Consider the following 18,362-nt stretch of genomic DNA (forward strand, 5'->3'; position numbering starts at 1 on the left):
TTCTTTTTAAAGGCTGTCTTCTGTTAAATATTGTTTGTTCCTACCAAAATGCATGACCTCTCAAATTCCTACATTCTACTCCATTTGCCTAGTCTTTGCCCATTCACCCAACCTGTCTATATCCCCTTGTAGATTCATCACACTGTGCCCTACCATTTATTGTTGTTTTGTCAAACAGAGATGACTTAATCAAAGAACCAAATTAAAGGGAATTAGACAGTTGGAGAGAGTTTGGAATTTATTCCAAAGCACCAGTTAGATGAATTGGCCATACTAAATTGCCCATGGTGTTCAGGGTTGTGAAGGTTAGGTGCGTTAGTCAGAGGAAATGTCAAGTAATAGGGTAGGGGAATGGGTCTGGGTGGGATATTCTTCTGAAGGTCAGTGTGGACCTGTTGGGCCAAATGGCCTGTGTCCACACTGTAGGGATTCTGTGATTCTATGATCACTAGATGAGGGACATTTGGATTTAACCCCCAAGTGGATTTGCAAGTGAATATGCAGATTAAGGTGAGTTTGGTATTCTGAAGAGAGATTGGGTGATACAGATGTTAGCATCAACTCTCCTATATGTGATAAAGTAACCTTGAAAACGTTTTTGAGCTTTTTTGACCACACATCAAGGCACGCATAAATCAATCCACACAAGGCATATTTATGTAGGACTTTACTTTTCAAAAGAATTGTTTCTGAAACTGTTCAAAGAGACAACAGATGCAGATGGTAAACTATAGACTAAAATGAATCTGTGGCTTGAATGATGCCCTCAGTGTATGGTATATTTGGGTAAGATCAGCTCAAAATTGGCTGTGTTCAACTAAGAACAGATTCCATGATATTTTACTGATATCATAAAGGAAAAATTACAGGTATCTTCATGATCCAAGTTGAAAGTTTCACACTGCAGAATTTGAAAGTATATCAATTGAGATTAAGTGTTATTAATAAGATTGGAGCAGAGGTAAAATCTAGAGTCAAATGTTTTAGGCTTTTAATTATGTTGGTTTAAATTTTGAGCAGAATTGGTCTGGAATAATTTTTAAATCAACAACCTACTCAGACTACAGCAAATGTTAGTTCTGATGTGTTTGGAGTTAAGTAGTGTGATGTTGAAACATCTATAGCTAAGAATATTTAAAGGGGGAAATAAAATATGAAAAATATTAAATCTGGAAAAGTGTGTTTTCATGTACTTTATGTCACCCAAGAATGATGTTTAATGATGTTTCACATGCTAATCATTTTGATGGGTAAGGCAGCTGGTTTCATTTTAACAAAATGAATGTTAAATTGGAAATGGTGTCCTTTAGCTTGGAAAACTTAGAGATGAGATAGGGTTATTAAAAGTACTTTTGTAATTGTAGTTACAGTGAGTTTGGGATTTTTTTTTACATTTTAAGTAAGATTATGTACAAGGGACTCCTGAAGATTGCATACCAAATGATAGTCAAATAGATAATTGTCTTTGTGGAATAGTGCACATTCTACAGAAAGTGTGGACAGTATTTAGTGGAGCAATGGAAGCTTTTTTCACCGACAGAAAAACCCGATGTTGTCTCTTTGAGGAAGTAACATGTGGATGAAAGGGAACTGGATGATTTGTCATATTTAAATTTCAGGGAGGCGTTTGATAAAGTGCCACATCAAAGATTATTGTGAACAGTAAAAACTCATAGTATAGGGAATAACATATTGGCATGGATAAATAATTGGTTAGCTCACAAGAAACAGACAAATAACTCCTTTTCATGTTTGGAAAGATGTAACAAATGATGCGCCACAAAGATCAATGCCAGTGCCTGAGCTTTTTACAATTTATATAAATGACTTGGTTGAAGGCCGAGGTATTTGCTGATGACACAAAGCTCATTAGAAAAGCAAGTTGTGAAGAGGATATAAGACTCAACAAAGGCATATGGATAGTAAAAGGAAGTAGACAAAAATATTTTGTATAAAAATGAAATTGTCCATTTTGGCAGGCACAATAAGAAAGAAGTACATTATCTAAATGGTGAGAAATTTCAACCGCTGACTTGCATGTGTCCTAATACATAAATCACAGAAGTGTAAGTGCAGCAAGTAATTAGGAAAGCTGATAGAATGCTATCGTTTATCATGAGGGAAATTGAATACAAAAATACAAAGGTAATGTTTCAACTATAAAGGACTTTGGTTTGACCACATCTAGAGGATGATGCACACTATGGGCCACCATATTTGAGGAAGCATGTAAATGTGTAGAAAGCAGTTCAAAGAAATTTGACAAGAGTAAAAATGGGAATGGGGAGTTTGTCTTATTAGGAGAAGTTAGACAGCTTAGTCTTGTGTTCACTGGAGTTTAGAGTCAGAGGTGAATTAAACATGGAAGATCTTGAGGGGTCTTGACAAGGTGGGCGAGGAAAGTATGTTTTCACTTGTGGGAGAATCTAGAATAAGGGGTGTCCACTTAAGAACATGACAACCATTTTCTGTCAGAAGATCATGAATCTTTAGAATTCTCTTCCTCAAAGGTAGTGGAAGCAGCATTCTTGAATATTTTTAAGGTAGAAGCAGATGGATTCTAGATAAGCAAGAGGATAAGAAGTTATCAGGGATAGGCAGCAATGTGCAGTCATCAAATCATCCATGATTTTATTGAGCAGCAAAGCTGACTCAAGTGACCCACTGGAGTGGTCCACTTATGTTTGTATCTCTATCAAATGAAAGCCACTCAGGCACTAGGCAACAGAGGACCTTGTGGATGTGGGTTTGCTCGCTGAGCTAGAAGGTTCATTTTCAGACATTTCATCACCATACTAGGTAACATCATCAGTGAGCCTCCGGATGAGGCACTGGTGGCATGACCCACTTTCTATTTACGTGTTTAGGTTTCCTTGGAGTGGTGATGTCATTTCCTGTGGTGACATCATTTCCAACTGTGATGTCATTTCCTGTTCTTTTTCTCAGGGAGTGGTAAATGGGATCCAAGTCAATGTTTTTGTTGGTAGAGTTCCGGTTGGAATGCCATGCTTCTAGGAATTCTCGTGCGTGTCTCTGTTTGGCTTGTCCTAAGATGGATGTTTTGTCCCAGTCGAAGTAGTGTCCTTCCTCATCTGTATGTAAGGATGGTGGGGAGAGTGGGTCATGTCTTTTTGTGGCTAGTTGATGTTCATGTATCCTGGTGGCTAGTGTTCTGCCTGTTTGTCCAATGTAGTATTTGTTACAGTTCTTGCAAAGTATTTTGTATCTTGGGATCAAAGTCCTACCCTCTGAGAGCTGCCGACAAGACAGAGACCAGCAGCTCTTTCTTTCAGCAGCACCAGTGGGAGGTGTTGATTGCTGTCAGTGAGACACCCACCGGAGACAAATCTCTGGATCTCAAAATAATGCTGAGTGATGTCAATCCAGGAGATTTGTAAGGGGAAGGTGCAGTGAGCAAAAGTAAGAGAATGGTTCTCAACAGCCTCCAATTTTCTAATGCTGCGTCCCTCAGTCAGGCACTGAGTGACTTTGCCTGAGGGAACTACCCAGAAGCCTGCAAAAGTTGTGCTCCCTACAAGCCGAGACCCACCAATCCACTTGGTTCACACCTGTGGCAGAGGGATAGGAAGGCTATCCACAAGCTTACTCTCCATGGGCTTAATCAGGGTGAATGTGGAAGGTGGCAGAGTCAAACCCATCATCTTCTCACCTGATTAAATCCCCAAATGCCAGTCAAACATTGTCCAGGCAGTGAATTAAACTCTGTCCAATGAGTGAGAAGAGTTTATGAATTGACCTTGCTAATTTGGAACAAAGAGAAAAGGGAATTGCTCAAATTAGCTGGTTGACTCTAAGTAATCAACTGTCTAATTCATAAGAAGAAATGCATAAATGAAGAAGTAGTTTGGAGCAGGTGGGCATTACTCAGAGATTCACTTGAGCCCCCATAAATAAATGCCATGGCTGTAAGAGTTCAAGGTGCTTGCTTGGAATCTATAACTGTGAGTAAATGTTTTAATGTGTGCAGAGATTGGCTCCAGTTATGTCCTTCATTAATTGGCTTTCCTGAATCTAACACCCCACTTCAGGATCCCAAGAAGGCTGTTTTATCACAGGCAGTGATAAAACATTCCATTTGTTTGGAAGCAGTTATTTAGTCTGAGAAAGAAGAAAACGGTAGAAAGAGTATTATACTAGTCTGGGTTTGTCGTTTTAAGAGCAGTCACCTTCCAGGAAGCATCAGTTCTCAGTTGTTACCTTCTATTGTTAGCAATGTGATAACTCATGATGCCAGAGGGTTCATCAAGTTTCAGCCTGTCTTCATTCAGCCTATCTTCAATGGCAGCAGTCCCTGATGAAGGAAATATAGGTATTGGTGTATTTCATTTATCCTGCCACTGCACCTGTCAGGTTTGGGACATCGCTTGCCCTTGACACAGTTGTGTTTGACAGCAGTGAGGAACTTGGAAGCCTTTGTGTAGTTGTGTCATCTGAAGGCTATTGTCTGATTAGCAGAAAGCGCTACATGGCATTCAATTAAAACTTTTCTCCCAGAAGCTTTCAGCCCTGACAGGATCTCACGGTTCACTGCCTTTTTTTCTGCTACTCTACTCACTGTCATTGTTCCCATTCATAGATTCAACAGTCTATACAATAACTGTAGAATTGTATTCTGAAGCCATTTCTTTTTTTAAAAGTGTTTCAAAATAGCTAGACTCATTCTCTATATACAGAAATTGGAAAAAACCTGTTCCCCTTGGAAAAATCCTTGGTTTCTAATGAAGTCTCTAAGGATAATGAAGGGAATTTGTCAGATGATGTAAGAATATTTATTATATAGACAATAATGTCTCTGTGGCTAGTCAACCTCAGTAAAGAATGAGGTCAAAGAGGGGGGAAGCCACTTAATATATTTCTCATTGTGAATCCCTGCAGTTCTGCATCTGTCTTTGGAATGCACACCCACTGACTACATCAATCTCATAAATACCACTTTTTATTTCACAGAAACTAAGCTATAAAAGCGTTGAAACGACTGATGTCTGCTACATCAGCCTCCTCATTTATTTCAATACAACCTGCTATCGCTCGCTATTATACCAAAGCCCCTCACTGTTTCCTATTCCAAATCTCACTCGGCACAATATTATCTGATATATATCAGGCCTACCATTCAACAAACTATTGTCTAAAATAGCACACTGCTCATTCAATGCATTGGTATGGGCTCTCAAGCTGTTTGATTCCAAGGACTCCTGTACCATTTATAAATATTCCAGGGACTCCTGAAACAAAACACAAGTTCATTCTTCTGTGTAGAATTAATCGTGTATACTTATTTTTGTTTTGTGATTTATCACATTCTTTCCATCGCCATGCTGCATGAGAGAGATTGGAAACTAGATCTCAAAAGTTTTCAGAGAACATAAGCTTTTCTATTCTGCTGCAGGATGAATGTGGTCTTAAAGCATTTGTCTTAATATGTGTTTTTGGACAAAATTCTGTTACAGAATTAGGAGACATTCTTCTTTATTGATACTCAGTTTGTTGTTAACTATTGATTAAGCAAAGGTAACAGTCATGTCATAAAGCAACATCAGATGCAGTAACATTTCCGTCATTACATACACTCATGGAAGAATGTGAGAACCTCTCAGTGGATGTAATCCATCAAGTTCTTTTTTTAAATAAGCAAAATGACCTTAATATATTGCAGTCAGTGAGTGTATTTATTAGCTGATTTAAAACCTTTTTTTAATCAATAACTAGTCGTAGCTGCAATTTTGTTTTCAACTCTGAGAAAGTGAAGAGACAAACTAACAAAATTGAACTTGAACCAGTCCCTAAACCTAAGCATTGCTGGCACATATTGGATTGATTATTGATTCTACTTCAAGGTTGATTATTTATTATCCACTTTATGGCTATTTCTTATCAAATGGACTGAGAAAATCTTTTTGATGCCTTTGGTGATTCTGTTTGTCCCCTTGTTCAATTCCAGCTGTAATCGCTGCGTTGATTGGATTTCCAGCACCTGCTCAAAGCGCCAAATAAACTGAGCATCCAGATTGTCCATAACTCAAAAGTACAAATTAAGCATAAATTTTAGTCAGCTGGACAGATGAATGAATCATAGGATAAAAGAAGTCCTATTGTGTCTTGCTGGTAACCCGTCTGAAATTTTCTGATGCATGCCTAAGGAATTGTGGACCCTCTGTTGGGAGCTCCTGTGATGTGGCAAATCCTTTATGCAGTACAAGACAGTATTGTCTGATGTAGGACACCCCTCATGTAATACAACATTGTCTGATGTATATCCTTACTTAGTACAAAATTGTCTGATGTACCACGCTGTTAATTCACTCTGACTGATATAGCACACTACAAATTGTGTGACAGCCTTTACTTCCTACATGTTATTAAATCTCCTACATCCTTCTGTCACTACCGTACACTCATATCCTCAATCAGTGCCACACTGTCTGTCCAATGTGTTTTCTGACTGACCCTTTTATTGGTGCAGGTGACTCAGGGACAGATGGAGGACTGCATTAAACAGGAGTTTGCTAAAATGAGGCAGTTGGTGACTGAGGAAGAGCGCAAGGCCCTTCACCTGGTGGATCTACAGGAGGCAGTGGCCACAGCCCACGTAGCTGAGCTGATTGCTGAGATTAATGTCACCATGGAGAAGCTCACTGAGGAGATGCAGGAGATCACAAGACAGTTGAATGCCTTCAATCAATTGGCACTGCTGAAACCGAAGGTAAGTGATCTGCACTCACTGTATTTGTAAAGAGGCTGAATGAGAAAAATGGAAACAATTGGTGCTGACTAGTCTCACTGGAACTAAAGCTCCAACTCCCAATTATACCATGTCAATACTGACACTATCACTAATTACTGCTCAGGTAAAAGGCCAGGTAGAGAATAGAAGCGACCTACACAGCTCCTGTGAACCTTGTAAAGATGTTATAATGAATGTTTTCAAATTACATAGATGCTCAAGTAAATTTTTGTCGATTTAGAAAATCCTCATTGCCGATTTGATTTTCATACACGTCCTTGCACATAGCCTACATCTGCTGACTTTCATGAATTCACTTTCTTCTAAAGTCATTCAGCATGGAGACAGATGCTTCAGTCCATGCTGAACATAATCCCAAACTAAACTTTTCTCACCTATCTCCACTTGGCCCATATCCTTCCAAGGGCAAAAGTGAGGACTGCAGATGCTGGAGATTAGAGTCGAGAGTGTGGTGCTGGAAAAGCACAGCAGGTCAGGCAGCATTCGAGGAGTAGGAAAATCAATGTTTGCTTTTGCCCAAAAGTTGAGTTTCCTGCACCTCGAATGCTGCCTGACCTGCTATGCTTTTTCAGCATCACACTGTCAACCCATATCCTTCCAAACCTTTCCTATTTATGAGCTTATCGAGATGTCTTTTAAACATTGTAACTTTACCCACATCCAACACTTTCTCTGGAAATTGATTCTACACATCAACCACTCTGTGTTTAAAAAAAAAAATGCCCCCATGTCTTTTTTAAGTCTTTCTCCTCTAACCTTAAAAATATGCCTCTTCGTCTTGAAATTCCCACCCTAGGGAAAAGGTATTTGCTATTTACCATATCTATGCCTCTCATGATTTTACAAACCTCTAAAAGGTCACCCCTCAACCTATGATTCTCCAGTGAAAGAACTCGCAGCCTATCCAGCCTCTAGTTCTAACCAGAAACATCCTCATAGATCGCTTCTGAACCCTCTCCTGTTTAATAATATCTTTCCTATAACAGGACAACCAGAACTGGGCATAGTACTCTAGAAGAGGCCTCACCAATGTCCTTCACAATGTCAGTATAACATCCCAAACTCTATGCTCAAATGTCTGAGCAATGAAGGCAAGCATGCTAAATGCCACTTAACCATCTTGTATACATGTAATGCAAACTTCAGAGAGTTCTGTTCCTTATGCCCTGCTGTATTGATGTGGGTCAAATACTTGCTAACACCCCCCATCATTGCTGCTCATTTTGGATGGTAGGTATTGATCCAAGTCGGTGCTCAGTCCCACAGAGAGCTAGATAGGTTCATGCATGTTTAACCTGTGTGACCAAGATCTTTGTGCTTCCCCTGAAGGACATGATATCTTACAAAATTGGGCACAGATCCTAAGGGGGGGTTAGATAGGGCAATGGTTGTTGTACGAATTAGGCTAGTAGTACAATGGCATTTTACATCATGATTTTAATGTAAGCCATATTTCCCAATAGACGGGAAATATAAAGAAAGCCCATTATGTAAATGTACAGAATAGTGTGATTATAATCAGTTGGGTGACTAACACTGAACCTTTTGTATTGTTTCTTGCAGGTTATTGAAGAGAAACCCAGGTACTGTGGTCCTTATTGTTAATGTTGTGACAAGAAGCATAGCAAATTAGAGCTTTGATTCACAAACATGGTCGTTGTGTGTTATACAGGGAATGACAGTCTCTATGGGGCTATGCACAAGAACTGATGTTCAATATTTGAGTTGGTAGAATGTAAAAAGGGTCTAAATTTCAAACGTCCCACACACTTCCATTTCTAGTTTGAACTGAGGTGAATGTTGTGGGGAGTGGTCACTGATATCCTTACACACAGGTGGTAGATTGAAACCTTTTAATGAAGCTGTTTGGGTTTATTTTCACAGGGATTTTCTTTTTAACCATGTTGTCATGGTCCTCAGGAAATGTGGCAGGAGACCTGAAAGATGAGATCAATAAAATCAATGTCTTTAAAGTACTACTAATCAAGTCAGGAGAGGTCAGAGTGTTTACCCTACCACAACAATTGATCCAGTAAACTCTGCAACTCCACCTCCATCACTTCCCCTGAACATACTGCCCAAAATCACTAATCTCCCCATGATCACCAACTCTTCTCTGACTCGATCCTACCCTGCAATCACATCAAAGCTCCCAATCCCTACTTTATCCCCATCCCTTCAATCACTGAAAATGAGGTAGGTTTTCAGGCAAGCAGTCTGAAACAAAGGGTTGGATTTTCCCTGTTCCTGTTTGGTGTGCTTTTTATGATGCAGAGTGGAGGTATACATAATTAGATCAAGTCTCCTATTATGGACTAGTCTAAATCCACTCAAAACGTATCAAGGAGATAGCCTAGTCCCCAACTTTTGTTTTTGAGTAAGATAAGTGTAAGGCACTGCATTCAAGATGTGCTTTGATTGGTCAAACTACTAGGCTTTAAGCAAAACACACTTTATACTTACACCATAGTTAAAATATAAATAACGAAAGAAGAATCTGCAAAACTTTAACTCTATTAAAATACTTCACCAAATAATATATATTTTAACTACTACTCATCAACTGTTCCAATTAGCAACATCCCATAAGCATATCCTTGGCAGAGGTAAATTCTGTAAAATAGCTTTATTTTCTTGCTGTCTCCTCCAGTCTAGGAGAAAGAACACTGACAGAATGAATCGAGCAGCAGAGACAGAACTCAAGTTTGTGCAGCAGCAGAGAGAGAAAGCGATATCTAGCAGCTTCAATTCCAAAACTCCCATTTCAACAACTGAAAGCAAAACTAAAACCCTAGATCTGTGTGAGCATGACTCAACCCAGTCATGCTTCTTTTATCTAATTTTTTTAAAAAAGCACAAAGCTTTCCATGGAGTAAACACGGCAACACCTGGTTTACAACATACCTCTTCAAGAGAAACAAGACAGAACAAATCCCACTTAAAGGCACATCTTGTCACACTCCAGCTGACCAACTTCCCATCCATGTTGAACTCAACCCCAAAATATGGAAAGTGAGCAGATGCAGAAATTGGCAACACATTGACCACATGTAAATAAATAAATAAGAATCAGTCGTGTTTGTTGAAATCTCAGTTTACTATTTCCCTGCCCATGCAGGGTAGTATACTTGGTGTAGGAGGCTGATGGATGGTTGAGGGCCGTGCTTTGTTTTTTAACCAAGGTTTTATAAATGTAGGAAAGAGAGGAGAAGCCATATTGTAAAGGGTGTCCTTTGTGCATCAAACTCACCTTTCCCCCTCAGTCCTGTGAGAAGATACTCGGCCCATTCTTTCTTCCCCACATGAAATTGAAGAGTTTAGAAGTTCAGAAGAGTAAGTAGGATCTCTCTGATATTTACAAACTTCAAACAGAAGGAGACAGGAAGGATGTTCTGGACACTGGGTTTAGAACCGGGAGTCACAGTCAAAGGATACAGGGTAAGCCATTTAGGACTGGGACGAGAAGAAATGTCTTTTCCCAGAGAGAGGTGAGCCCGTGAAATTCTCTGCCACAGAAAGCAGTTGAGGCCAAAACATTGAATGTTTTCCAGAAGGAGTTAAATATAGTTTTTAAGGCTAAAAGATGAAAGGGAGAAAGCAGGAGTAGGCTACTGAGTTGAATGATCAGCCATGATCATATTGAATGGCAGAGCAGACTTGAAGGACCTGCACCTACTTCCTACGTTTCTGTTTCCAGCACCCACAGTATTTTGTTTTTACTTGAGCTACAGAGCTCAGCCTCTGCCAGACAGCTGGATTTACTGACTAATCTGATTGGCCAGTCAGCTGTGGAAAGTGTAACCTCCATCCAGTGAAAGCTGTAAGCTCCCCACTGTTAGTACCCTTTGGTTATGGTTGAAAAGTGTGGTGCTGGAAACAGCACAGCAGGTCAGGCAGCATCTGAGGAGCAGGAGAGTCAACGTTTCAGGCATAAGCCCTTCATCAGGAATGTAGTGATGGGAGGGGGCTGAGAGATGAATAAGGGGGAGGGCAGGGGGTAAGGAAGGTCGGCTGGCGATAAGTGGATGCAGGTAGGTAGTGATTATGATAGATCAGTGGGGCAGGTGGAGAGAATGGGTGGGAAGGAAGATGAACAGATAGGTCAGGTCAATAGAATGGTGCCGAGTTGGAGGGTTGGATCTGGATGAGGTGGCGGGGATGTGGAGATTTGGAAACTGATGAAGTGAGTGTTGATGCTGTGTGGTTGTAGGATCCCGAGGTGGAAGATGAGGCTATGGGACAGGCTTGTCACAGTCTGTCAGCTAATCACTGACTTACCTTCAAAGGAGCCAAACCAAGATTTTTAGCCCAAAATCTCTGATACTGTGAAATTGAAACTCTGCAGTTGTGGAAAATCTATGATTCAGGGTTTCCCAATCACATCTCCTCACACCAAATTACCCAGCCAAATAAGTAGAAGCATTGGAGTGGAGAAAGATTTGAAAATATGCAGGGAGCCATTCTGCCCATCACATCCATGCCAGCTGAAAGGAGTTACCTAACTTCATTCCACTTTCTAATTCTTGGTCTAAGGCTCTGTAGATTATGTGAAACTTCAAGTGCATATACAAGTTTTATTATAATTCACTTGTGGAACTTGAGCATTGCTGGCTGACTAGCATTTATTGCCAATCCTAGTAGTCCTTGAGAAAGTTGTAATGAGCTGCCTTCTTCAACCACTGCAGCCCACCCAGCCTTAGGGAGGGAATTCTAGGATTTTGACCCAGCAACAGTGAAGGAATGGCAATATAATTCTAAGTTAGGATGGTGAGTGGCTTGGAAAGGAACATGCAAGTCGTGGTGTTCCCATGTATCTAAATGGAAGAGTTCATGCATTTGGAAGGTGCTGCCTAAGGAACTTTGGTGAATTTCTGAGTTGCATCCTTTAAATAATCCACCATTGAATGTCATGGAGAGTTAGTTTCATTGTTTCTTGTTGGAGCTAGTCATTTGCGGCAAATGGTCTTGATCATTGTGCAATCATTGGTGAACATTACTCTTCTGACCTTATGATGGAAGAAAGATCATTAATGAAGCAGCTGAATATGGTTGGGCCTAGGACACTAATTTGAGGAACTCCTGCAGAGACGTCCTAGAGCTGAGATGACTGACATCCAACAACCACAACCTACTTCCAATGTGTCGGTTATGACTGTAACCAATAGAGAGTTTGTTACCTGATACCCATTGATTCCAGTTTTACTAGGGTTTCTTTGATGCCACACTTGGTTAAACACAGACTTGATGTCAAGGGCTGTCATTCGCCCATCACCTCTGGAATTCAGTCCTTTTGTCCATGTTTGACCCAAGGCTGTAATGAGGTCAGGAGCTGAGTGGCCCTGATGGAACCCAAACTGGACGTCACTGACCAGGTTATTGCTGAGCAGGTGCTGCTTAACAGTACTGTTAATGACACTGTCCATCACTTTACTGATGATCAATAGTAGACTGATGGGGCAGTAATTGGCCAGGTTGGATTTGACCTGCTTTTTGTGTGGGGTGCATACCTGGGCAGTTTTCAACATTCTCAAGATATCCTGTGTTATAATTCACTGGTTCTTGCAGCATTCTTGGAGACCTTCTATATTATTTCTGGTGCAATCATATCCTTTTAGTAGTGCACTGTCCAGAACTATGTGTTTGCTCCTATATGTAGCCAAACTGGTTTTTAATCTGGTACTAACATAACCTCCCTGCTGCTTTATTATAGCCTTCAGCCAATAAAAGCAAGTACGCAGTATACATTCCTCAACATTTTGATAACCTGCCTTGCTGTCTTCAAGGATGAGAGGAGGCGCATTCCAAGTTTCCTTTTGTTCCTCTGTAATTCCTCAGAAATCTACCACTTACTCTATATTCTCCTGCATTGCTTGCCCATTCCTCCCAAGTGCATCACTTCATACCCAGCAGAATTCATTTCATGAAGTTGAGGATTTCAACCAAATGACTGTGAAGAAATTGTGATATACTTCCAAGCCAGGATGATGCCTGATTTGGAGGGTAACATGTAGATACACGCATGCACATTTCTATTTGACATTTTCCTGCCAACATGATTACTAACCTGATATCTTCCTACACTCGACCATTTTCTTCCTCCTCGTCATCTGCGTGGCTTATATTTTGTATCACCTGAAAATCTCTTAAGCATGCCCTACATTTACATCTAAACCATTTAATAGATACTACTAGCAAGGGGCCTAGTATTAATCCTGCAGAAACGCACCAGAAACAAACTTCCAGAAACAGAATACCTGTCAATACTTGTTCTTTGACACCTGCGACTGAGCCAATTTTGAATACTATTCACCACTTTCCCCTGAATCCTATAGATTGTTATTTTTCTGACCAGTCTTTTCACTTGGGTCCGTGTCAAAAGCTTTGCTCAAACCCACATAGGTACATCAGGTTGCCTCATGAAGCCTTCTTTTTACATCCTCAAAGAAATTCAATCCTGAAGTTAGTCATCCATGACCACCCCTTAACAAATCCTTGTTGACCTTCTGATTAACCTGTGCCTTTCTCAGTCTTGATTAATACTGTCCCTCAACTTTTTTCCAATATTTTTCCACCACCAAGGTTTAGTTATCTTGCTGTGTTTGCTTGTGGTCTCCCTTTCTCGCCTTTGAAGTTTAACAGTACAAGGTTAGGAATTCACTACTCTGAGGCATACTTGTAGTCAGAGAGGCTTGGAAATGGATACTTTCAGCATCTATTATTTCCTTCCTTTCTTCTCTTACATTTACATTTATATTTAATTGAGGTTTCAGAATTTATCCAATTTCAAAGGTCACAAGTCCTTAACATTTATCCTCTTACAATATTTAATCTCATACAATGTTTCACACTTCTCCCTGTAAATGTAGTGTCTGCATCATCCCTCTCTTTTGTGAGGATGGAAGCAAAGTATTAATTAAGATGAGGTGAGTTACTGCACTTTAAGCAATAGGATTTGACTCTGTGTGTGACATGGAGCCCTAACAAAACTGGTGACAATGGAAATTAAAATGAAAACACTTCACTAGCTCAACTCAGACCTAACACTAAGGAGGATGGATACGGTTGTTGAAGGTCAGAGTAAAAAATGAGGTCTGCAGATGCTGGAGATCACAGCTGCAAATGTGTTGCTGGTCAAAGCACAGCAGGTTAGGCAGCATCTCAGGAATAGAGAATTCGACGTTTCGAGCATAAGCCCTTCATCAGGAATAAGAGAGAGAGAGCCAAGCAGGCTGAGATAAAAGGTAGGGAGGAGGGACTAGGGGGAGGGGCGATGGAGGTGGGATAGGTGGAAGGAGGTCAAGGTGAGGGTGATAGGCCGGACTGGGGTGGGGGCGGAGAGGTCAGGAAGAGGATTGCAGGTTAGGAGGGCGGTGCTGAGTTGAGGGAACCGACTGAGACAAGGTGGGGGGAGGGGAAATGAGGAAACTGGAGAAATCTGAATTCATACCTTGTGGTTGGAGGGTTCCCAGGCGGAAGATGAGGCACTCCTCCTCCAGCCGTCGTGTAGTTGTGTTCTGCCGGTGGAGGAGTCCAAGGACCTGCATGTCCTCGGTGGAGTGGGAGGGGGAGTTAAAGTGTTGAGCCACGGGGTGATTGGGTTGGTTGGTTCGGGCGGCCCAGAGGTGTTCTCTGAAGCGTTCCGCAAGTAAGCGGCCTGTCTCACCAATATAGAGGAAGCCACATCGGGTGCAGCGGATGCAATAGATGATGTGTGTGGAGGTACAGGTGAACTTGTGGCGGATATGGAAGGATCCCTTGGGGCCTTGGAGGGAAGTGAGTGTGGAGGTGTGGGCGCAAGTTTTACATTTCCTGCGGTTGCAGGGGAAGGTGCCGGGGGTGGAGGTTGGGTTGGTGGGGGGTGTGGATCTGACAAGGGAGTCACGAAGGGAGTGGTCCTTGCGGAACGCTGATAGGGGAGGGGAGGGAAATATATCCTTGGTGGTGGGGTCCGTTTGGAGGTGGCGGAAATGGCGGCGGATAATACGTTGTATGCGCAGGTTGGTGGGGTGGTAGGTGAGAACCAGTGGGGTTCTGTCTTGGTGGCGGTTGGAGGAGCGGGGCTCAAGGGCGGAGGAGCGGGAAGTGGAGGAGATGCGGTGGAGGGCATCGTCGATCACGTCTGGGGGGAATCTGCGGTCCTTGAAGAAGGAGGCCATCTGGGCTGTGCGGTGTTGGAATTGGTCCTCCTGGGAGCAGATGCGGCGGAGACGAAGGAATTGGGAATATGGGATGGCGTTTTTACAGGGGGCAGGGTGGGAGGAGGTGTAGTCCAGGTAGCTGTGGGAGTCAGTCGGTTTATAATAGATGTCTGTGTTGAGTCGGTCGCCCGAGATAGAAATGGAAAGGTCTAGGAAGGTCAGTCAACTCTGCCACAGGACATGTCCGCAGAAGTTCCTCAGGATAGTGTCTTAGGCCCAGACATCTTTAGCTGTTTCATCAATGACCTACCCTCCATCATAAGGTAAGAAGTGGAATGTTCACCACCATCATTCACAACTCCTCAAATACTGAACCAGTCTGTGTTCATGTGCAGCCAGATCCAGCTTTAGCTCTTAGGTGGCAAATAACATTTGCAGCACATAAGTACCTGATAATGACCGTCTCCATTGACAGAATCTAACTGTTCCCTTGATGTTCAATGTTACTATCACTGAATTCTCCATTGTGAATATCATGTGGGTTTCCATTGACAGAATCTGAACTGGGTTGCCCTATAAAGCAGCACAGTGGCTCAGTGGTTAGCACTGCTGCCTCACAACGCCAGGGACCTGGGTTCATTTCCAGCCTCGGGTGACTATCTGTGTGGAGTTTGCACATTCTCTCCATGTCTGCATGGGTTTCCTCCGGGTGCTTTGGTTTCCCCCCACAGTCCAAAGATGTGCAGGTCAGGTGAATTGGCCATGCTAAATTGCCCATTGTGTTAGGTACGTTAATAAGGGGAATGGGTCTGGGTGGGTTACTCTTCGGAGGGTTGGTGTGGACTTGTGGATAAATGTATGGTTATCCACTTTGGTGGCAAGAACAGGAAGGCAGATTACTACCTCAATGGAATCAATTTAGGTAAACGGGCAGTACAGAGAGATCTGGGTGTTCTTGTACACCAGTCAATGAAGGCAAGCATGCAGGTACAGCAGGTAGTGAAGAAGGCTCATAGCATGCTGGCCTTCATAACCAGAGGAATTGAGTATAGAAGCAAAGAGGTGCTTCTGCAGCTGTACAGGGTCCTGGTGAGACCACACCTGGAGTACTGTGTGCAGTTCTGGTCTCCAAATTTGAGGAAAGACATTCTGGCTATTGAGGGAGTGCAGCGTAGGTTCACGAGGTCAATTCCTGGAATGGAGGGATTACCTTACACTGAAAGACTGAAGCGACTGGGCTTGTATACCCTTGAGTTTAGAAGACTGAGAGGGGATCTGATTGAGACATATAAGATTATGAAAGGATTGGACACTCTGGCAGCAGGAAACATGTTTCCGCTGATGGGTGAGTGCCGAACCAGAGGACATAGCTTAAAAATACGGGGTAGATCATTTAGGACAGAGATGAGGAGAAACTTCTTCACCCAGAGAGTGGTGGCTGTGTGGAATGCTCTGCCCCAGAGGGCAGTGGAGGCCCAGTCTCTGGATTCATTTAAGAAAGAGTTGGATAGAGTTCTCAAAGATAGTGGAATCAAGGGTTATGGAGATAAGGCAGGAAGCGGATACTGATTAGGAATGATCAGCCATGATCATATTGAATGGCGGTGCAGGCTCGAAGGGCTGAATGGCCTACTCCTGCACCTGTTGTCTATTGTTGGGCTGAAGGGCCTGCTTCCACACTGTAGGGAATCTAATTTAATCTAATCTAATCTAATATCTAGGACATCATACTTCCAAGTGACTTCTGTGCCATGAACTCGTCTACCTTATTCACAAAGCTCCTTGCCTTGAATTACATGTTATGTCACCAATCACTAAACAACTCCTTTTTCGAGTTTCTAATCCTTGGTTTGTCTGTCTTTCATAGTCAATTACTGGTTCCACATTTTTGATTTTACTAACGTTTAATTATTAGGCCCTGTGTCTTATACTGAGCCTGAAAGGTAAGGTGAAGTCACCGTAATCTTACCAGACCGTAGGGCTGCTCTCTCACTAGAGAAGTTGTTTAACCTGAGAGTCACCATGCCTCAGGCAAGGACAGAGATTGAGAATGATTGTCCTTTGTGCTGTTGACATTGCTGCATCCAGCCAACTGAGCTAACCAATGCCGACTGAAAAGACCATTCAGTGTGCAATAAAGACTGACATGGATACAATGTACTATCTGAATCCTTTCAGAATATTCCAACCTGTGAATATGAATAAATTGTTTAAATTGCTTGATTAGATTCTGGTCTATAACCTCATCGTGTGTATTTTACAATGTTATTGTACTAATTTGGAATATAATTGTGTTCTCACCTAAAAATAGTGATGCTGCTTTCTTGATATGTTTGAAAGAGTTTGCAACTATTTAGATTTTACCTTTTAATATCCTCCTATTCTCATTGAAGCTTGCAATTATCGCCAACTGTGATTTCATTTTTTTCTGTCTGCATCTCCCAAATCTAAACGATTTCTGCAATAATGTAAGGTTACATAGGACACAGCTTTAAACATGCCATTAACTGAATACATTAAGAGCAGTTTGAGCTTCAAGTGAGACTTTAGTTTTTTTAGCCAGCTTCTATCTGATGAATAATTGTCATATCATTGATATAAGCACAAACAATACTGGGTGGGACAGTATTTATAATAAGAAGATCTCCAACAACAAACACTGGTTTGAACCAGTGCTAAAGCTTACTTTGAGGTTAGCAAGTTATCGCTAATGTTGTTGAACTTCTTTCAAGGTTATATGAATGTGGCTCGCAAGGTATCTTTAATCACTAAATTTCAACATTAAGTCCAAAAACAAATTAGAGGAAACCTACAAAACCATCAATAATATCCTCACTAGCATAACCTTCACAAAAGAGAAGAACAACAACAAACTGCCATTCCTAGATGTCACAGCAGAGTGAACACTCAATGAGGAACTTCAAATCTGCATCTACAGGAAACCAACACATACAGGCCAAATACTTAGCTACAAAAACAATCACCCCAAAACCCACAAGCGAAACTGCATTCGGACATTATTTTAATGAGCCACCACACACTGCAGCACTGAGGAAGTACGAGCAGCAGAAGAGAAGTGCAGTGTATTCAAGAAGAACAGGTACCCAATAAACACAGTCCGCCAGTTCCTCAGCAACAAGCCCAAATAAGCAGACACAACATGCCCAGAAATCCTAGCCACTTTCCCCTACATCAAAGACATCTCTGAAATGACTTCCAGACTGCTCTTAACTCTTCTGCTGAACATCATGGTAGACCACAAACCTAGCAATGCACTTAAACAGCGGCTAATGAATTTAAAAGACCCTGTACAAACAACAAGCAAAACAAATGTCATTTACAAAATACCTTGTAAGGACTGTAACAAATATTACATTGGACAAACAGGCAGAAAACTAGCTACCAGGATACATGAACATCAACTACCCACAAAAAGACATGACCCACTATCACTAGTA

General features: G+C 41.6%; 1 protein-coding gene across 1 annotated transcript in view; it reads left to right on the plus strand.

Annotated features, from left to right (window-relative positions):
* The window catches only part of trim44 (tripartite motif containing 44), a 121,961-nt gene that overhangs the window by 45,449 nt on the left and 58,150 nt on the right, over window positions 1-18,362 (plus strand). The window contains exons 3-4 of the mRNA XM_060838719.1: window positions 6,485-6,724; window positions 8,330-8,349. Of these exons, the coding sequence (XP_060694702.1) occupies window positions 6,485-6,724; window positions 8,330-8,349 (260 nt within the window). The remainder of the gene's footprint in view (window positions 1-6,484; window positions 6,725-8,329; window positions 8,350-18,362) is intronic.

The sequence above is a fragment of the Hemiscyllium ocellatum genome, chromosome 18 (genome assembly GCF_020745735.1).
Source record: "Hemiscyllium ocellatum isolate sHemOce1 chromosome 18, sHemOce1.pat.X.cur, whole genome shotgun sequence".
NCBI lineage: Eukaryota > Metazoa > Chordata > Chondrichthyes > Orectolobiformes > Hemiscylliidae > Hemiscyllium > Hemiscyllium ocellatum.